The 22,109-nt window shown below is 33.7% G+C and overlaps 4 protein-coding genes and 1 pseudogene across 7 annotated transcripts; 3 read left to right on the forward strand and 2 right to left on the reverse strand.

The window, feature by feature from the left end:
• The first annotated feature begins 1,439 nt into the window (after positions 1-1,439).
• Positions 1,440-5,464, forward strand: LOC140984551 (ABC transporter I family member 10). The gene is made up of 6 exons (XM_073452059.1): positions 1,440-1,804; positions 2,145-2,231; positions 3,214-3,339; positions 3,429-3,551; positions 4,280-5,274; positions 5,422-5,464. The coding sequence occupies exons 1-5, from the start codon at positions 1,553-1,555 to the stop codon at positions 4,490-4,492; spliced, it is 801 nt and encodes a 266-aa protein (XP_073308160.1). The 5' UTR covers positions 1,440-1,552; the 3' UTR covers positions 4,493-5,274; positions 5,422-5,464.
• Positions 5,032-7,679, forward strand: LOC140984552 (NADH dehydrogenase [ubiquinone] 1 beta subcomplex subunit 9-like). Of its 4 annotated transcripts, none has more exons than XM_073452062.1 (6): positions 5,032-5,274; positions 5,422-5,463; positions 5,877-5,958; positions 6,472-6,527; positions 7,011-7,098; positions 7,379-7,679. In XM_073452062.1, exons 1-5 carry the CDS (start codon positions 5,146-5,148, stop codon positions 7,050-7,052), a joined length of 351 nt encoding a protein of 116 aa, XP_073308163.1. In that variant the 5' UTR covers positions 5,032-5,145; the 3' UTR covers positions 7,053-7,098; positions 7,379-7,679. The 4 variants fall into 4 exon arrangements, with proteins under 4 accessions (XP_073308163.1, XP_073308162.1, XP_073308164.1 ...); XM_073452061.1 differs by having other exon boundaries at positions 7,484-7,679; XM_073452063.1 differs by having other exon boundaries at positions 7,011-7,084.
• A 531-nt stretch (positions 7,680-8,210) lies between these two features.
• On the reverse strand, positions 8,211-8,777 carry LOC140984553 (small ribosomal subunit protein bTHXm-like). Its single transcript, XM_073452064.1, has one exon. The coding sequence runs from the start codon at positions 8,671-8,673 to the stop codon at positions 8,398-8,400; it is 276 nt and encodes a 91-aa protein (XP_073308165.1). The 5' UTR covers positions 8,674-8,777; the 3' UTR covers positions 8,211-8,397.
• A 1,619-nt stretch (positions 8,778-10,396) lies between these two features.
• On the forward strand, positions 10,397-14,511 carry LOC140984241 (epimerase family protein SDR39U1 homolog, chloroplastic-like; annotated as a pseudogene).
• A 1,606-nt stretch (positions 14,512-16,117) lies between these two features.
• LOC140983816 (arginine decarboxylase-like) lies at positions 16,118-18,919 on the reverse strand. Its single transcript, XM_073450966.1, has one exon. It carries the CDS (start codon positions 18,468-18,470, stop codon positions 16,326-16,328), a length of 2,145 nt encoding a protein of 714 aa, XP_073307067.1. The 5' UTR covers positions 18,471-18,919; the 3' UTR covers positions 16,118-16,325.
• Positions 18,920-22,109: the final 3,190 nt, after the last annotated feature.

The raw sequence follows: 22,109 nt of genomic DNA on the forward strand, positions 1-22,109 counted from the left end.
CATAATATGGCATTTTGTCACTCTGCCACTCACTGCTGGCAATATAGTTTGTTTGTTTGTATTGCGTTAGCCGACCTTTATTCGGTATAGCCCCAGTTTTAGAGTTAAAAGATATCCTCGTCTTCACAAAATGATTAATGCGAATACACATTTATCAACCAATTTCTATGTCCATCCTTGATATCATGTGGTATTTATCTAGTGAATTTCCGTTTCATCGCATCAATTAGGTGAATATCAACTCAACAATGAATACGGTTGATAAACAACATATCAAAACTATGTATATAATATATATAGTACATGTATTATAATAAATAGCATACCATGAATAGATAAAGGACAATCATTCGCGAATCATGGCCAATGATTTTTATGTAAATGTCTAAATTTAATCTCGAGTTGATTATCTAGTTATTAGATCACTAGCCAACTTTTATTGAAACTAGTTACTCTGCACACGAGATGCTTGTGTATATAGTTTTTTTTATCATTATCGATGGACTAAAGTGAAATTTGACAAATTATGGAGGGATTAAGTTGAAATTTGAATTGTTGAAATAAAAAAATAAAATAAAAGTGTGTGTTGAAATTAGAAAAACAAAAACAAAAAACAAAAGTGTAATATTAATATCATATAAAGATAAAGTTGGAAAAAAATGTTGGTGTCCTTCCTAAGTGGGTACTATCATGTTCTCAACTTTAATAAAATAGTATAGATTAGCATACTTGCGTCTTTTTTTTATATTCTTATTACTCTATTTATCTTCGTAGTCGTGTATATGTTGGTATTATCAAGTCCTAATAATATATTTAATGTTAGATACCTACTAATAATTTTTAATTACCATAATTAAAACATTAATTACAAAATCTAAATACAAATTTGTGAATTAGTTACTAAACTAGATATGAAACTAAAGACTAGACCATTACCTCAAATTCCTTGACTCCATGTTTTTTTTATACAAGGAGGGGTGAAAGATTTGAATCAACCACGATTTTTTGACATCATTTATGTATCTAGAGCAGGTATCTGGTCAGACGGTCTCACGGATCTTAATTCGTGAGATGAGTCAACTTCCTCATATTTATAATAAAAAATAATATTTTTGACATTAAAAGTAATTTTTTTCATAGTTGACTCGAATAGAATATTCGCATAAAAAATTGACCTGTGAGATCGTCTCCCAGGAGTTTTGTGTTAAAAAAATCTCACGCCTCAATATTACTTTGTATCCGATTTTGATTTATTTTTATTTTATAACATAATAAAAAAGTAACAAAAACAATTATAAATATTTCTCATTGTAATTATATAATTTAAAATTCAATATAATTTGCTTTGAAATTATTTTATTTTTACCAAACACCAAATAAGATTTTTAAAAAATAAAAATAAAAAAATAACACCAAATAGGATTTTCGTTACCCTTTTCCAAATCCAAATTAATTTTTGTTTGGTTGCCAAACAGTGCGTTACTGGAACACAACTGGTAAATCATCATTTAGTTTGCGGCCTCAATCGCTTCATTTTTTCAAGAATTTTTGAATGAATCCCAGCGCTGTTGTTCGCGCCTGCGCTATCAATCTCCCCATCCTCCGTTCTCACTCGGCCGGGAACCTCGACGCCGCTACAAGCTCCGATAATTACGCTATTCATTGCCGGAATCTCACCTACTCTGTTAAAACTCGGCAAGGAACTGTAATACCCATTCTCAAAGATTGCTCACTCACTATCCCTTCTGGACAGTTCTGGATGCTCCTTGGCCCTAATGGCTGCGGCAAATCAACCCTTTTGAAAGTATTCAACACTCTATTCTATTCAAAATTTCGAGTGTTTTGTTCTCCTGTTTGCAGTTTTTGATATTGTTATTTTCTAGCGAAATTAATCGCTTTCGGAGAAAATTTTTATTCTGTATGGTTTGTGCATCAGTTATTTTACTGGTTTTGCCTCTCATATTCGAATTTGATATGTTGTTTAATCTAGTATCATATTGTTTACTTTAGTATTATGCTCGGTGCCTAATTATCTTACATCTGAGTTATTGTTTTGTGTATTATTCTGCTTTCCATGGCTTCCGAGCATGTAATTTTTGTGGATCGGAATTAGGTGTTATATTTGTTTTCCGTAATTTATGCAGATTTTAGGTGGATTATTGAATCCAAGTGGTGGGTTTTTGCTGGTGAACAAGCCAAGGAGCTTTGTGTTTCAGAATCCTGACCACCAGGTTTGCTTTATTTAGCTGTCTCAAGTGTTTGGATCGCTGTTTGCCATTTAGTTCAAGGTTTCTTTTATATTTCGTACTGTTATATACAAATTTCATGTTAAGCTTATCTTGGTATTTTTTGCTACATTTCACGTTCATTTTTCTTCTGATGAATCCAATCTAATTTTCGTGTAAATAGTTAATTTATAGAATCTAGTTTTTAAAGTGACTGAATTGTTTGATATATGTTCTGTTGAATTATGGAATTTATCTGCTCTGCCTCGAAATCAAGAAGTTTTGGTGTCAATGATATCTGATCTCATTGATGAATTTCAGTAACCTCCAGTTCTCGGCATGAGGAGGAATAATATAATTTTCTGTTTAGTGACAGTAGTAGCAACAGATGTTCAATGTTTAAACCTTTTCCATTACGTGGAACAGGGCAAGAAGATTCATTTGCTGTCTAATGTGACTGTAAACGAAATTGGTTAAAGCTATCTAAAGGAGATACTTGATTCTCCGACAAATTTTTAATCAATGTTGTACTGGTGTTACATATAGTTGATAGCTGATCCTGCTGCGCAATGTTCCAAAATAGTGAATAAATGGCTGGGAAATTCTTAACAAAGAGCTGCTATTGACTTCAGAAAAGATGTTTACTGCAGATATTGTGGGCGGTTTAACATGACAGGCTCTGGCTCAGTGTGCAATGTACATGACTTCAATTTATTTAAATACTTGCATTCTTTACACCTGTAATCATCATTCTTTGAGAAAGTGTGGCGGTGAGACAAGATAATAATTTTATGGTTTTTTCGTATTGATGCACCCCTTCGGCAATTCAACACAACTATGTTGTAAAGAAAATTTCGTATGGGTTTTCTTTCACCATGCTGAAGATTTATCAACTCTTTATGTTGAATTATGTTCCCAGTTCAACCAGTAACTGGAAGTACAATCTTTTATTATAAACATGCGGGAAACATGACCTTTTTATTTCCAGGTGGTGATGCCTACTGTGGAAGCAGACGTGGCATTTGGTCTTGGAAAATTGAATTTAACAAATGAAGAGATCGTGTCTAGAGTGGCCAATGCTTTGGATGCTGTAGGCATGTATGACTACTTGCAAGTATGTCAAGTAGTATTTCTGATTAACGTTTATGGTCGATTTTAAATTGGATATTTTGTGCATATGTTTAACTGACTATTTCACTTTAGAGACCGGTTCAAACACTTAGTGGTGGTCAGAAACAAAGGGTTGCCATTGCTGGTGCTCTGGCAGAAGCATGTAAAGTATTGCTACTAGATGAACTTACATCATTCTTGGATGAAAATGATCAGGTATGGATGGCTTACTTTTACGTGCTTCCTTTCCTGTTTTTAGACAGGTACCAGCTGGATTCAAGAAATTTTTTTTTCCAACTATTGCTATTTGAAGTACAAAGTGTTTAGAAGTGAAATGCCAATGATTGCCAGATCAAATTTTATGTCTAGAATTGCAAGTTTGACTCCCAAATTTGATTCGGTCACCCACCTCAAACAATCTCGCCGACTTTCCCCCTAGTTTTTTTCTGTAATATCCCTATAGAATGCAACCTCTGTTTGTTACTTGGCTATTCTAAAAATCGTCTCCAGTTCTTAGGAGACAGACCGCACTCCAGAAAAAGTTGATGAATCGTTTTATAATTGTTGTTTAGATCGATATCCTTTGATTACATAACAATTGGGGCCGATCAGGGAAATGGGATAGGGGCGACTTGGTTGGGGTACAATTTCATACTTTTGGAAGGAGAAACTTGTATCTGTAGAAAAATTACACACTTTATTATTATTTTTTTAATCAATTTCCAAATGGAAGTGACCACCTCTCCCATGCCGGATCCATCCTCCGTCTGAAGTGCCATTCGTTAAAACTAAAGCAATTCTATGTGCTAACGCTTTGTCTCTTCTTTGCTGTACCATGACTGACTTGCAGTTGGTTTTTTCTTTCTCACTTCCTTGGATGTCTGTTATTGGCTTGATTTGCACCATGCTACGTCAAAACATAATCATGTGTTGCTCTGTGCTAGAATGGGGTTATTCGAGCAGTGAAAAACTCCCTGGCTAGTTCGAAAGGAACTACAGCCTTATGGGTGACCCATAGACTCGAAGAACTCGAGTATGCTGATGGAGCAATCTACATGGAAGATGGCAGGGTTGTTTTACAAGACAATGCCTCAAGAGTAAAGGATTTTGTTGATACTCGACAAGCCTCTTACATTAATCAAATTTACTCAGGATGATGAAATTTTTATAGGACTATGAACTAGAAACTTCTATTGTCCATGTATCATATATATTCACATCATTTTAGGATATGAAAAACAAGAAAAAGAAAGTTCTCAAATGTCTTTAAGCCTTTCATCTCCCTTTTAATTCAAATTTTTTTTTATCATTTGTAGTACTAGTCCATTTTGTTGAAGTATAATTAAGCACAAACAATTTTTGGTATACGATACCAATACATGTATGCATTTACATTAAATTTTGATATAAAATATGATTTTGTATATAGTGAATATTTATGGAAAACGTCACGAGTTTATTATCTTGTATAAAAGTATAATCCGAGACATGGAAATTGGAATACGCCAAATCCTTGCTAGGATAATATAATCCATTTATATTTTCATATATTTTAAAATGTATAATTTTTTGGATTAAAGAAAATATATATATTTTTTTTGAATGAGGTTATTGAACGAGTTATCATGTAGGCGTTAGCCCACTAAATCTATGGATATTATATCAGAGGCCCAAACATGAATAGAGTGGAAAAAATGTTCACGACAGAAACGACGTCGCATCAAAGGAAGACAACCCCATCGTCCCGACTGCGACGAAAACCCCATGGTAGATCACTGATAGCACGAAATACCAGAGAGATTGAGTAAAAATGAGCGTGGCTACGGCTTCGTATCTTGCCCGGCGAGCGACGCAGAAGGAGAGAGTAAGGATCCTCTACCGGCGAACGCTGAAGGATACTCTCAATTGGGCCGTCCATCGCCACCTCTTTTACCCCGATGTAACAATTCATTTCTCTTTCTAGATTTGATTCGTATATTTGATCTTGATCTACGCATTAAATTGGTTGGATGCTGTTTGAATATATGCAACAAACCTAATTCCTTGAAGATTGAGAGGGTTTCCTCTGTTTTTGTTGTCTTTCCAGGCTGATGCCCTGAGAGAGAAGTTTGAAGTTAACAGACAAGTGGTTTGTTTCTCTTCTCTGATCGAATTTGATGTTTTTGGTGCCGATTTCATTGTTTTAATTGTTGGCATATATTTCACAGTAGAATCACTCAGCAAACAGGCTAGGCGTTTGATTGACTAGAAACAGTCTGGTTTCGCTAGCTTTGGTTGTTAGGTGAATGTAAAGAAATTGTGGTAGTAGCGATTTATGCGGCATACTTTGATTTGAACATTGTGTTTGATGATTAAAAAGTGCATTTTTTTTTATGATCTTTTAATTTGTTTTGGGTTTAACTTTCGCTGCATTCATCATGCTGTCAAGTAATCTTGCTGATAAAGATTTTTTTGGGTGAGAATGCTGAAAAAATGAAATAATGTTAATTGCATCATGTTGACTTCTCTTTTCTTGTTTTTGTGTTGCCCGTGGGTCTTCAGGAAGATATTGAACTCATTGATAGAATGATCACTGCTGGTGAAACGGCACACAATAAATGGCGGCACCCTGACCCATACATTGGTAAGTTTTAGGTCAGCATCTTAATTCGTTATATAATGAATACAAAGAGAAAAGCAAGTCAGACTGATGAGGAGAACAAGTAGTTTGGGTCTTTAAGGAAACTATACTAACTTGCTAGTTGTCTACGTATGAATGCATCTTTTAAGGGTTGAGAAATAGAGTTTTAGTGTTTGTATCTACTGTATTCAGATTTTGAGGACATAAATAGGTTAAGCAACAGAGCACTTAACAATCATGTTTAATCTTGCTTTAAGTACATCAATCATGTGCGACAGCACAGATATGTTGACTCACATAAAAAGATGTAGATTTACCCTTTTCAATCTTCTGCAAGTTTAATGTGTTGAAGCGTGTTTCTATTTCTCGAACTTTTCTTGTTCTTGTGTTTTCTCTTCTGAAACTTGATTTTGACCAGTTTTGCTTTCAAATTGAGAAATACTCACTGCTTGAATTGTACCATCTGATCAGGGATTATTATTTATATTTTGGTTTACTACATTTTTATTTCAACAGTTCCATGGGCTCCTGGTGGCAGCAAATTTTGCCGGAACCCAACACCACCTTCTGAGGTAATTTATCGATAATTATCATGTTCTTGAATAAACTGTTTTAAATATTTCATTTTCTATACTACCCACTTTTTTTCTGTTTTTACTTTATTGGTTCCTCAGAAAACTCACCAACCGCCTCTCTTTACAAAGTGAAGTGTACATTTTATCTTTATACGACTGTTTGCATCAATCTGATCTCCTTTCTTTTTGTTACTCTTTGGCACCAGAGTAAAATGGTTTCCGAAAATTGAGTATGATTGGTTTAAACTTTTAACAAGTAGGCCAACCTTTTGTGTCCATGTTGGTTTTCTGAATTACGTACGATTCCTTTCCTTAAAGCCCGTGAGAATTAATGTTCACAATATTCTGCATGTACTTGTTTCCTATAAATCCATTACCGAGGAAGTGCTGATCGTTGTTTTATCTGTGTGTTGCGCTATTGGCTCCAAGCGATAATCCTTTCCATCTGATTTTCAACTAATAACCGTTGCATTGCTACAGATTGAGATTATTTATGACTATGGTCGCGAAGATAATAACTGATCTACAACCTCATCCTTGGAAATAAATCAAAGGTTAGCGGTGTGATGTAAGTATATTCTCCTACTGTTTCTTATGTGGGAGGGGCTTATAAAAATCATAATGATATAATTCTAAAACTGCTACCTGTCACCTCAATGTTAAATAAAATATTTGTTTCATATTATTATTAATTTTTGCAATGAATATGATAATTATGTAAAAGATAATTCAGCTTTTTCAAGGGTAATGAATAACATATGTGCTAAAACTTGGTGAAGTACTGATTCCTAAATTTATCGTTTGCCAAACAAAAACACATTTTAGTGATAATATAACCTGTTTTGAAGATTGAAGGGCAGCAAGAATTAGCAGGATACCTCAACCTTGTGATCGCGTTTAGCAGATTTTACTGTCTTTCCATAAATTTCACCTTGTTCTCTCTCTAAACACAGATGGACAAGGTGCACTTTACTTTACGAGGGAGGAGATTGATTGTATTCAATCTAGTTTCAGTTTGTTTCAAGTTAAGTATATTTCAGACCTTTTGGATCGGATATGTTGATTTTTAATTTGTTTGATGTATCAAGCATATTCACTTGCAAAATCAGTTTGTCAATGAAAATGGTCGAGTTTCGAGTTTGATGGATATTGACAGTCTCTCATCGTGTCGTCCTTACATAATCTGGCGGTCGGGTTGATTTGAATACCGAACAATATATTTGTAACAAACATAGGGTAAATTTTGCATTAGAGATTTTAATCCGTTGCAAACGATCTAAGAAAACATCCACCCGCAAGATTAAAAAAGAAGAAGAAGAAGAAGTCAACTACATTGGCACACAAAATACAAATCATCAGACTTACTATTAATATGGCAACTAAAATGTTCCAAATTTGATGTTTTGAACCTTAAGCCACCACAAGATTCAGATCCATATCCACTGGGGTATGCCATCGTATAACAAGAATCAATCTTGCATAAGATCAGCCTGAAATCTTTCTTTTTCTCTTGACACGAACCTTTCGATATTCAAGAACGTGCCTCTGTGAAGTATTATGGCCTTTAAAATCTAGATACGATTTCGAGAAACTTTGGCTTTTCGGTGGTATCTGTTTTGATTTTTAATTCCAGCGGAGACATTTTTCAAATAAAATGTAATTTACTGATCAATTAGATACAACAAAATGTTTAAACTAAACAGAATGGCGGCGATGCATTCGAAATTGAAAACGAAACGAATTTCACTAATCAGTGACTGCTTTCGAATAACATAGAGTGAAGGAGGAGGAATGGATTCCTTCTTCCCAGATATGAAGCAGCATCAGAATTGGGATGGATTACAAGTACAATAACAAAGAAAATAGTTTATATCAATTTGAAAGGAAGAGGCCATGGAGTGGACCTGGGCACTTCGATTTTATCCTTGATCCTCTCGATTTTCTTCTCCTTTTTGGGTCTCGCGTTCCCGTACGATCCTTTAAATCTCTTCCCTTTCTTGGTTCTCTTGTCCCCACGCCCGCACAGGATCGGCGCCGCCGTCGGTGATACACTCGATGTCGCGAGGGATGAAAATGCCGCCCGCTGTTCCACGGCTGCCGTCATCCGCCTGGACGCCGCGCTGCACAATCGAATCACGCTCATTTTGCGGCGAGGTTCGTTGGTTGGTTGATTGATTGATCAGTGCTTCGTTTTCCCTAAATTCTTAAAACCCTATGAAGTCAGTCCAAGGGAGTGCTATTTAATTGTTTTGACAGCTGGGGTTTTTTCTGATATATTCGGGTGAATACTTTGATATTTCCTTTGACCCCTAAGGTTTTGGGAATTACAGTTCAGACTCTGTTAATTTAATTTTTTCTTAATAAACCCATTAAAAACTTTATTCCTAGATTATTTCGATGCACGTGAGGAAATTACGCATGCTTTTCTTTTATTTTTCATTCATAACAAAGATATTTCTAAATAAATCAAGTTTTATTTGCTTCTATTGTTATATGCTATACGTATATATGATATGTAAAATGGTTTTCGATTAGTAGTTAGTATAAACGATTTATTATCGTATGTTATATGTACGAGGAATGATATTTACACTTCAATTTATGTCAAATATATTTATTTTTATTTTCTTAACAATTGTACTCTTTTGTTGATTATTTTTTTGTAAGTTTTTTAATTATCCTTAATTATTCAAAAACATTGTAAAAACATTTGACAGTGTCCATAAATAGAGAAAAACACATTATTAAATTAAAAAATATTTTCATTATATCGATAACTATTTTGTTTAATCTTAATTTTTTATTTCTAATATTTTTAAATCAAGTGATATTTAATTCTTGATATTTATATTTTATCTCATGTCTTATGATTTTTTTTAACTTAAAAAATTTAATTTTTTAAATCAACCATAATATATAATTAAGAGATAATGGATACTAATCACATGGTTATTTTGAACGGAATGTTGTTCATCAAATATATTGTTAACTCATTTTCTTTAAAAAAAAAATTCATTGAAAAAAACCATATATATAAAGTGAAAGTCCCATAATATTTTTACTTTACAAAATTATATAGTTAATTCCTAGAGCATATATTAGATATTTTGTAAAATAATACAATAACATAAAATATTTCCTTTAATCTCAAATAATACTATTTTCACAAGGTTATCACAAGTTTTAAAAAAAAAACTGACCTATATTTAACTAAATCAAAATTTTGTGCACTCCATATTTCTTTTGTGTGAATCATTCAGTTTTGAGTATTTGATTATCCCTTGGTATTCTTATTTATTCCTGTTGGTTTTGTAGATGTGCATGTTTAAGAGGGTGAGAATTTTATGTGCCAGCAGTGGGAATGATTATGGGAAGTCTCAGAAGGTAACGTCATTCAAATTCTGTTGCGCATTTTCTTTTTGTACGAACCCTGAAGTTTAGTTGAGCCGAATTGTGGATTCTCAAACTTACATGTTTTGAGATTTCTTTGCTAAAATCTGAAATGTGTTGGTCTTTACAAACACCCTTTGTTGATAAATGTTGTTCTAGGTTTGTAGCTTGCTTAACTGAGAATTTTGAAATATTGATTCAGAGGAAGGTAGAAGAATAATTGATGCTTGAGCTGCTTATTTTTGGTGTTCACTGTTATCCTACCAAGAAAACTAGTAAGCTATATTCAGGTGGAGATATTATGGTCCTATAGATGCCATGCAGAATTGGCAGCAAATGGTTTTCGTGTGTGGCATTATCTCTACTGAGCTGGAAATTAGATTTCTTACTGTTTTGGTTTGAAATTCAACGAAGAATATTTGATAAATGATATATTTGCAAATGTGAATAGATTTTGTGAGTTCACTCTTGCTTCATATGTGTGTTCCTATCAAATCCAAAGCCGAGATTTCGGCGAATCTGACTTCCTTTTTTACCACAAATGTATTCATATGTTTTACATTGAAGTTTAGCATTATAGCCTCTTTGCACGTTGTTATACGTGTGCTAAAGATCTATTAGCATCCCAAATCTGAGAGAAAGTTCTGTTTGAGTAATTGTATCAAAAGTCATGCCTTGACATTTGAGCAATCAAGTGTTGTAACTTCTAGCCCTTAAAGTTGTGTACAATATTCCTTTCCATTATCTGGGCAGATTTTACTTGCTCTTTTTTTTCTCCTTTGTGGCTGCAAAATGAGATGATTGTTTCAATAACTGGAGCCCCAGGGTTTATAGGTAAAAGATTGGTGCAAAGATTGCATGCAGGTATATTCACTTCTTATCCGTTTTCACCATGATCTCTGAGCTGGAAAACAACACTAAACTAGACAAATGTTTATCCTATACTCGCAAGAAATTGGAGATTGAACTGATAACTGAACATATGTTTTTTAAAAACAAATCTATATATGTGTGTGATACCTTGAAATTTTATCTACTGTAAATTAATTTGTTACGGATGATGATTGCATTTCTTTCGCACAGCTAGCGCATCACACTTTTATGGATTTAGTGTTCTGTCTTATCTGTTTATTAGATAATCATCGTGTGCGGGTCTTGACAAGATCTAGGCCAAAGGTGCTGTCAAGTTTCCCAGGTAAGAAGGTGATTAACCAGTAATTTAATGAATTTTCCTATCTATCTTTATATTCAGATGACTCATTTATGTGAAGTGAAGATTAAAAATTGGTCGTAATACCCGGACATATGTGCTTTTTTTTCTAGAAAAAACTCTCCTCGGGAGAAAATGAGAGAGGAGAATGTAAAAATGGAGACTTCTCAAAACAAAAAATTTCTATTCCGAGTTTTTTTTTCGTTCATTCTTGGTATAATGAGATAAAGAACAAATACTAAAAATTCTCTTCTTGCTGATACAAACTCAAAGTTCTCTCTCTTTTCTATTAAAAATTTCTTTACATGTTGCAGTCAAGGAATTTCCAAGAATTGAAATAGCAGAGGAGCAAGAGTGGAAAACTACATTCAAGGTTCAACAGCAGTCGTAAATTTGGCTGGGACGCCTGTAAGTCAGAGATGATATCCTGAGGTACATTGCAAAATTTATTGAGATTTATTATATCTTTTCATGTAATTATTATATCTTTAAATTTTAAAGAGTGTGATGCTTTGAGTAAGTGCATCTCCAATCCTATTCTCCATTTTTTCATTCTCTATTTTCCAAAATAGAGTATTGAATTCTCTATTTCAAAAATCTTCTCCAGCCCATATTCTCTAAATTGTGTAAATTCTTTATTTTTATATTTTTTATTCCAAATTATTTAATATAAAAATATTAATTATGTAATATGATATTAAACAAATTAAATTAAATGTGACTCATTTTTTAAAAAATAATTCATTTATTTTAACATCAAATTTCAAGCCGCATACAACATTAAAACACATATATAGATCGATATAATTATAAACTACACATGATTTAAAGACTAATATTTCGAATTAGAGTATTCCTCCCACAAATGGTCAATAAGAGCATCTCGGAGTGCATAGTGAGCCGATTTGTCTTTGATTTGACGATGATGTGAAGAAACTCTTGGAATCGGACGTGTTCATCACGCATCATTTCAACTTCTGGGATGGGTGCTTCGCGATAATATGTGATTGCCATCTGTTCATCCCGCTCATCTTCAATAATCATATTATGCAGTATAATGCACGTTGTCATTATATCATGCAACACATGTTTGCTCCAAAATCGTGGAGGGCCAATAATTATTATTTTCATTTGTTTTTTCCGTCAAAATAATTCAATTACAATAAATAATAAAAAATGAGAAAACTTGAAATAAATTAAATAATACTAAAAAAAACATTAAAAGTTAATAAAAGTATTGAAATAAACATTTAAATATATAAAATGAATAAAAGAGAATTTTTTTTTTTAAAAGTGTGTATTTGCAATTTTGGAGAATGGCATTTTTGTAAATAATGCCATTCTAAAAAATATATGGAGATGCAGCTAGGATTCGGCACTTTTGGAGAATTACTGTACATGACTTCAAAATGGAGATGATATATAGAGAATGGTTGGAGCATGGTTGGTTTTTCATTTTCTCCAAAATGGAGAATGGTTGGAGTTGCTCTGAGCCCTGTATGTTCATATTTGAAATAATCTTGAAATGCGATGTTTTCAGATCAAGAAAGATATCAAGAACAGTAGGGTTAAAGTCACTACAAAGGTTCCCCTTTTCAAATTTCTTCCTCAAGTTCCAAACTATATGGTGTTGAAGCGATGGTATTAATCTTCTTCTATGTGCTAATATCTGGAACACATTGAACTATACGGGTTGTAGAGTTAATAAACAATTCACCTGATGAATTACGTCCCAATGTTTTGATCAGTTCATATGCCGTTGGATTCTATGGTACGTGTGTCAAAATTAATTTTTGCTGCATTTTTATTTCATGATAGACAATTTGTAGGAGTCATTTTTTCCTACTGAAGTTACATGTGATCAACAACTGATATTATTCTGGTAAAGAAATGGAATTACACGCTCCTTCTGATTTTGGAGTGGGCTGGCAGATTCAACGCAATTCAGGTGCGAATTTAGAGAAAGTACACAAAATTTCATTTTGCTTTGTTTAAGAGGAGGTTATCTTCCCTACTCCCTACGGGAGTCCCCCTCTTCGCCCTTATGCTTTGTTCACCCGTGCCTGTCAATGATTTCTTCAGGAATATGTGTAAAGTTCATTAGTTGTGTATAAAGAGCTTACTGTAATTTTCTTCCTGATTGCTCAAATCAGGCTCTAGTGAAACACGTGTGTTTGATGAGCAAAGTCCATCAGGAAACGACTGTCTGGCAGAGGTAACTCATGTTAACATTTATTTATGGGGACATCATTTTGGAGACTGATGTTTCAACTACTTCTAAATCGAAAAATTATTTTTTCGTTTTTGCATGTCAATTGTCAAGTATTTCATGTCATCTACAAATATCATCTAAGTTGAAATTTTTTTAATGGTTACTCAGGTTTGTAGAGAATGGGAAGCTGCTGCTCTGAGAGTTCATAAAGATGTTAGACTAGTGCAGACAAGAACCGGCATTGTACTGGGGAAAGAGGGTGGTGCTTTGGGTACAATCTATCATCCTTGAAACCTTCTGTTAAAAGAAAAAACTTTCCAAGTGATGGGGTTGAAGCAGATCCCAACCCTTTATATTTCATTCTTAAATTCTCGTTTCAAAGCAGTTAATAATACCATCTTGACTCTTTTGACTCTCTGCAGCTAAAATGGTACCTCTTTTTATGATGTTTGCTGGTCGACCTCTGGGCTCTGGAAATCAAGGGTACTGTTGAACTGTCACGTTGTATATATTTTGCATAACAATTTTGGAATGGATAATTTCTCCATACCTGTTTGAATATCAGACAGAACTTATATTAATTTATTCAAGCAGGTTTTTTCCTGGATTCATGTGGATGATATGGTAAGTTTAATATATGAAGCACTATCCAACCCTTCTTACAGAGGTGAAATTTTTTTAAAATTGCATTTGTTTGAATTGCAAATGCAATGTTAATCGTTCCTGTAGATTTCTTATTGTGCCATTTTGCTTATCTTGGATAAAACATTTTACAGTCTCAAATACTAGGTATTATAAACTGCACGGCGCCAAATCCAGTTCGCCTTTCAGAGATGTGTCGCGTGCTGGGATCTGTCCTGGGACGACCCTCGTGGCTTCCTGTACCCGACATTGCACTTAAAGCTGTTCTTGGAGAAGGTTCCTTTCAAATACCCTTATGTTACAGACGCTCTTAGAGCCATCATGTCTTGAGAAAAAAGACGAAGAATGTGGAAATCTATTTAGCACACTGATGATTCTTTGTTCTTTTATCTTGGAGCTCCCATCTTGATACACAATTTTTTTGTGATCGTTTTCTATTGTTTTCTTCTCTTTATTTCTTCCGGCATGTGTGCCGGAAATCGTTAATCAAACTCATGTCCTTGAGATACCGATGATGTATGATGAACTCAGTTTACAAAATTTGAAGGATTTGATTTGTATATAGAGTATACTTGCGTCCTCCATTTATTATTTTCTTCATTAAAAAGAGGAAGATTGGTAAAATTTTGCATTTATTGTATAACTAAATGAATTAACTTGGACGTTTAATATTATGCGAAGTGCAAGATAGCCTGTATTGATAGATGTCCACGGAAAAAAAATATGGACTTCTTATATTCATAAATATTCATCTTTAGTTCAAATCCTGAAGTTGTTGGCCTCTTACATATTCTGATTTTTCAAAAGTAATTTTAGTATTTTGAAGATAAATAATTTTTTTCAATATTATTGTCTAATCTAAAATTATCATGCTCCATCAAATCTTATTTTTGTTTAAACACTTAAAGTTAATTTTGGTATTTTTTTTAAAAAAAAACTAACAATAGAATAATTTATTGGCAAAAACTTGTGTGAGCCGGTCTCACGGGTCGTATTTTGTGAGACGAATCTCTTATTTGAGTCATCGATGAAAAAGTATTACTTTTTATGCTAAGAGCATTACTTTTTATTGTGAATATCGGTAGGGTTGACCCGTCTCACAGATAAATATTCGTTAGAAAATCTTACAAAAGACTTACTCTAATTTATTTATCCAACACTCAAACTTAAAAAAAAAAAAACACTAGTTTCACATTTGAATCTTTTCCCCACTTTTTCACAATCTATAAATGCAACCATCCTCTAAAAACATAATCTTCTGTCTATAAAGGATTCTTATGTGCTTCAACTTTTTTAAAATGATAAAAATATTAAGCTATATTCTACGAACAAGATCTTGCATTCTCAATCGAACAAATTAACATACAAATAATTACCAAACATAAAATTTATTTAAAAGCAAAAACACATAGAAAGGTGGCTGGAAAACTTGTCTGATGCTCAAATCAAAATATAAAACAAAACAGTATATAGAAATATTTTCCATACTTGGTACTTTTTTCAATTTTTACTCGTCCATTATATATATAGCTAGGTGTCATCGTAAAATCCCAATGGATACAGAATTCTTCAGTTAAAAAAAAAACATAATTTATTTCTTAACTCAGAATAAAGAATTTTCTCCGAACACCAAAATTATTATAATTTTATTTTAATATCTAAACACAAAATAACCTTTAGTTTAATGAAAACTATAAAAAAGAAACTCATTTTATAATTATAAGAAAAATATTTCAGAACTATAAAATTATTAGATTGGATGATTTGTAACATAATAGAGTAAATTTAGTTCAAAAAAATAATTACATGGAGAGATGTGAAAAAATACTTTCAAAACGAATTTATCTTTATGTCTGGTTTTTTTTTATTACATTGATTTCGCTATCACCTAAGATCGATCCTTCCCTGTCTGAAAAACAAGGGCAAAGATGTGTAATGGACCCGACAATCTTAAAGTTTGATTTGGAATCCAATCCACTAAAGTTTATATTGGTATTCACCTCAAAAATGGCCACCCAGAGTCATCCTTGATTGAATTCCAATCAACCATGACTTCAAACAAAGCACAATTCATCTTAGTGATACCATATATGCAATAAAAAAACACCCAAAAAACAAAAAAAACCAAGAATCTTATTAAAAAGAGTTCATAATATAGAATTATATAAGGATTACAAGAAGAAAGACTGAATTTCGCATCAGGCGAAATGGAGGATAGACACCATAAAAACAAGAAACAACTAACGATACCCAACAAAGATGAACCCGAACGGGAACCAAAATGATCGAAAAAAGACACCTTAACCATAAGAACTTAGAACCGTTGGAGAACATAATCAACTCAAGCAACACAATAAGACCACTGTTCCTCCTCAGAAGTAACCGAGTCTGCGGCAGCAGCAGCAGTGAAATTCTCGTCCATCAGGTAATAGTAGCTGTTATTACCTGAATTCGCTGCGGTAAGGCTGCAAGAGGATGTTGCCGAAAGATAAGGCATGTTATCGAAAGAGCAAGCAAGGCCATTGGCGATTGCCAGGCTATTGCTATAGTCGAATTCCTCGGCACGGTGCCTGAGGGTCTCGAACATGATCTTGGGCTCATGCTGCATCATCCGAAGAATGTCTCCGCACGATGGACCAGGCACAGCACGCGTCACCGCGAAGCTATGAGGGCCATCACTCTGCGAGACACGCACCATGCTCGGGCCACCAAATAGGTTGTGAACTCCACCAAGTGCTTCCTCATATGCCCCGCCCAAGAACATCCCCAAGTAGTAAGCCCCACCGTTACCATTTAAACTGCCGTTTCCATCCAATTCATGGAGAAGCAAACTGGACTCGCCTCCTATGAATTGATCGATTTTTCCATCACTGTCGCATGTTAAGTCGGACAAAATTCCCCTCACTGCGGGCCTCTCATTGAGCCTGTGGATGGGAATGATTGGAAACAACTGGCCAATGCCCCAAAAATCCGGGATCGAGGTGAAAATCGAGAGGTTCACATTGTAAACTTGGACGGGATCAGAAACCCCGATAGATTTCGATACCAATTCGCAAAGGCCATCGACTGCAGCAAGCTGTTCCATCTCCAAAGACCCTTCTTTGAACTGCTCAACACACCTCTGTTTCAGCTGCTCCGCATAAAGCAAACAGGTATCATACTCGCCATGAACCACGGCAGTTGATAGATTCTTGTAATCAGTAAGAGCCTCATCAGCCAGCTTCTGCACGAGGTGCTGAAGACCCAGAGAAGATATTCGAGGAGAATCACGGGAACTTGATGAAACTGCTTCAAAAACTAAAATGGAGTGGTGAGAAACAATTGCACGGCCGCTTTCACTGCAAATTACAGGATGTTTAACGCCTTTCTGATCGGACACGGATCGAACAGCTTGAACAACAGCTGAGGCATATTCTTGGAGGCTGTAGCTAACAGAAATATCAGAATCTTGAGACTTGGAGCCATCATAATCGATTCCTAAACCTCCTCCTATATCAATGACTTTCATGCAAGCACCAAGGCGAACCAATTCACAGTAAATCTGAGCAGCCTCGCGAATCCCATCAGCAAGTAGAGAAGTAGAAGGGATCTGTGATCCGATATGGAAATGCAGTAGCTGCATACAATCCAGCATCTCATGCTGCTGCAGTTTCTTGACGACGCGAAGGATTTGGGTTGTTGTCAGACCGAATTTTCCTTTCTCGCCTGAGGTAGAACCGAAATGACCCGAATGCTTCGTACGGAGCTTAGCACGGACTCCAACAACGGGCCGAACACCAAGTTTCCTGCTGGCATCAATCACTAAATCAAGCTCTTCCTCTTGTTCAAGAACAATGACAGTGTTCAAATGTAGCTTTCTTGCAACAAGGGCAAGAGATATGTATTCCACATCCTTGAATCCATTGCATACCAAAAGGGCCTCAGGGCTTCCGTTACAGAGACAACTCATGGCCAATAGAAGCTCCGGTTTGGAGCCAGCTTCCAGTCCGAACCGGAAACCAGACCCGAATTTCACAATATCTTCGACCACTAACTTATCCTGATTGCATTTGACAGGATACACACCCTGGTAGTGAGCCTCGTACCCTTGCGATTGAATAGCAAGATTGAAAGAATCATGCAGGGACTCGAGGCGATTTTTCAGTACATCGGGGAAGCGAACAACAAGAGGCAGCTGAAGCCCGAGCCCGCCTGAATTTTTCGGGTCAGAAGCCTTCTTCACTACCTTGAGAAGATCGATTTCTTGGTGGTCCAGGGTGTTGACGCCGTGAGGGCGAACGGAAACATTGCCGTTAGCGTTAACGGTGAAGTAAGGAGCACCCCACCCATCAACCCGGTAAAGCAACGCCGAGTGGGCAGATGACCAAGCGGCGACGGAAACAGCACTGGTGTCGGCAGATGTGTTTGAAGATGGAGGTGCAGGTACAGTGGTGACAGCGTACGGAGGAGCATCGCCGACGTCTGCGAAACAAGTAAGGGTAGGCATCTCTTCCCGGATCTACGAGTTCTTTTCGTCGGAATAGAAAGAAAAAGAATCAAAGAATGTAAAATTGGCCGATGTTGTAAAGGTGGGGGCTTTGACACCCGCCGAGGCCGGAGCCCCGGCTACCCCCTCAAAAGAAGCAAAAATGGATCTGGGTCACAACAAAACGGAAGCCACTCGCACGCCTACAAGAGCCCGATATCCCCACGCCTACCCCTCAGAAGAAGAGAATTTCAGAGCACGATATACATAAACGGATGCTAGAAACGGATCGGCTACAATTCTAGATCCCGTGAGCGAATCCCAACATACAGATTTATGATCGGAGAGCAAAGAACTCGAAAGAGGGGAGAGATTGGAGAGGATAAATGGACGGAAACCTAACGGAATGCTAGGGTTTCAGCCTCCGTATCTTATGAAGGAGAATTTGTGAAATGAGCGAGAAATGCATGAGAGGCAAAGCGGCGTTTTATAGGGAAATTCAAGGTAGGGGACTTTGAGGCGTAGGGGCCCACATTTAAATTAATTTATTTTTTCTAAATTACATAAATTTAAAAAAAAAACTAATTTACAATATTTTTATAAATAAATAAAAATAAGATTGTATAAATTTGAGTTTGACTTATTTTAATATTTTCAGTATTAGTTTGGAAAATCAAGTTGGTTATTATAAAAATATATATTTTCAGATAATTATTTTTATTTACTTTGAAATTATTGTAATTGTTAAATACTCCTGAAATTTTATGGGATGATGATGAATCGTTTTCGAGTTGCCGCGTGGCAGAGATTATAAATGGGGCCCACTCGGTAAGCAGTGTTTTCCAACGAATTTTATTATTTATAAATAAATTTCACTTGATTAATCCCTCTGTAAATTTTATTTTATTTTTTATTATTTATTATATATCAAATCAAAATTTTTAAATTTTAAAATATATTATTTAGTATATTATATTATATAACAAAATTTTATTTTAAAATAGAGTGATTTGATCTATGATTTGAATATGAATCGTATCTGATGTCATATCAACAATAGGATATATATAAAAAATAATAATCTCGTTTAAGCAATATTATGGTTTAAAGTAGAGTTGTTGTATTTATCATTTTCAAAACTTACATTTAGATTGAGCTTTGCATGAATGCTTCCCACCATGGAAAGTGCTAGGAAGTTTCTGATGAATTAAAGCACTTATTTTCTAAAAAAAAATATTATAATTTTTTTTAGAGGAAATATTTACTATAATTAGATCAAGAGGCTTGATTTTTCCACGTCACTATTATAATTTCAAGATGAAATTTTATTTTTTCCAAGAAAAAAAAATTATTAAAAATATTAAATGGATTGGTAAAATAAAAAACAAACGTGGAAACTCCGTGTGTGCCTTATAAATTTGAATGTATAATTGGATTCACGTCCACCAAAGGTGGCTGGTCTTTTAAGAATATATGTATTCAAAACAAATTTGTAGACAAAAATAAAAAAATAAAAAAAATTAGTCACTTAAATACCTATAATGCCCTTCCAATTCATTTTTTTTAAAAAAAATAAATAAAAAAAATTTATATCCTTCTATTTATTTATGGTTATTTATTTGCATTGTCTCCTTAAACTATATCATATACAGACATTCACCCCCCTCAATTATTGATTTTACACCCACAAGTTATACATATATGCATACTTTACCTCTTGGGCATTAATTAAAATATTATAATTGGAAAAAAAAAATGGGTGTCGTGTTTCACATTTTACACTTTTGTTGACTAATATTAGGTAATTTCTTCCTCAAACAAGCTTATTTATTCATTTGTTTATTTATATTTGACCTTCTACATCTAAGGTCATATTTGGAAAACTTGCTAATTTTTCAACATTTCATTAATTTTCACGACGTCGCTAAATTTTGATAAAACGAATGATCGAGCTATATTTTATTCATTACCATGGGGCGAGGAGTTTTGTTTTAATGTAGATTCGAAGACACGCGTATCTTTTATTGAGAGATGTTTATGTTAATCTGTCAGAAGAATCTAAAAAGATTTAATTATATATTATATATGTGTTTTTTTTTAAAAAAAAAAAAACATTGAAATCTGTTTTTGGATAACGATTAAATTTGGAATTTTTGTAGGATTATTGTGTCAAAACTGTGGGACCTAAAATGATGCATGTGGAGTTGACCTATTTGCTGACAATCCTTATGAAATTTATAAGGTTATATTTAGATCTATTATTTGAGTTCGAAAGAATGATTTGGAGTCTAATTATTTGAAATTTATCAAAAAGTTGTGTGAGACGGTTTCACAGGTCGTATTTTGTGAGACAGATCTCTTATTTGGGTCATCCATAAAAAAATATTACTTTTTATGCTAAGAATATTACTTTTTATTGTGAATATCGGTAGGGTTGACCCGTCTCACAGATAAAGATTCGTGAGACCGTCTCACAAGAGACATACTCTTGAAATTAATATTTGAGATCGAAGGAATGATCTAATTATTTGAAATTAATGGATTCGAAATAATAAATAGATGGTTGTAGTTTATTAAACTCATCCCGACTCGATCATTTCCCTTGTTGCAATGTTTGGATTTTCACTTGGATATGTCATCTTCTTTTATTATTTTTAAGACAAATAATAGTTTGAAGAATTCTACAAATTAATGAGACAACTCGAATATTGAAACTAAACATTAATTTAAAAATAAGATATTTAAAGGGGACTAGGTTTGTCAATTAGTATGTGATTATGGTCAAATTCTTTGTTTGAGCACGTCACATGTGGATGTTGATCCCTTGTGTATTCTTGTCTATATATGCAATGTGTGTGTATTATTTTATTAGGGCATTCATCAATTAATAGGCTATATATGTCTAACTAATAACATNCACTTTTATGTGATCATCTAATGGATGCACATACATATATAGTGTGAAGTAGATACAAAGATGAGCATGACTGATGAACAACGTATAAAAATAATGTTTGCACAGTACAAATTTTTCTTTTAAAATGATATAATTTTATTAATATCTTTTTACTTTGTTGTGAAATAAATGATATGTTGACACTTGACGAGACTTATTTTTTTTAAACAAGGAGAAAATTTATTTATTTTTTTTATTGTAAGGAAAAAAAATGTGAAAAACATGTTTTCTTGATTATAATATTTATATTATGTTATTAAAGTTAGGTGTCTTATAATAACGAATGTTTATGTCATGATTTTTTTTAAATAAATCAGAAAATAACCCTCTTCTCAAATTATAAAAATATTATTATTTATTAATAAAAATATTATAAAATCTTATTTTAGTAAATTTGTGCCAAATCTATAACTAACATATCTTAATAAAATTTTTTTTTTTTATCAATATCTATATTTTCTGAATTTTTAAATGATCACGCCACTAATAACATCAAAAAAAGATTATAAAAAAATCACTTTTAAAAATTTGAATTTTATTACAATACTGTAAAACATCGATAAATTAATAATCTCTTCAAAATAATATTTTTTTATCGGTCCCAACTTAGACCAGTGTCCTAAATATGATTATATATAGTTTTTTCATGAAATTTAATTATATTGTACTTCTTTTTATACGGTAAAGTATATTTGATTAGTCAA

The sequence above is a fragment of the Primulina huaijiensis genome, chromosome 9 (genome assembly GCF_012295235.1).
Source record: "Primulina huaijiensis isolate GDHJ02 chromosome 9, ASM1229523v2, whole genome shotgun sequence".
NCBI classification, from domain to species: domain Eukaryota; kingdom Viridiplantae; phylum Streptophyta; class Magnoliopsida; order Lamiales; family Gesneriaceae; genus Primulina; species Primulina huaijiensis.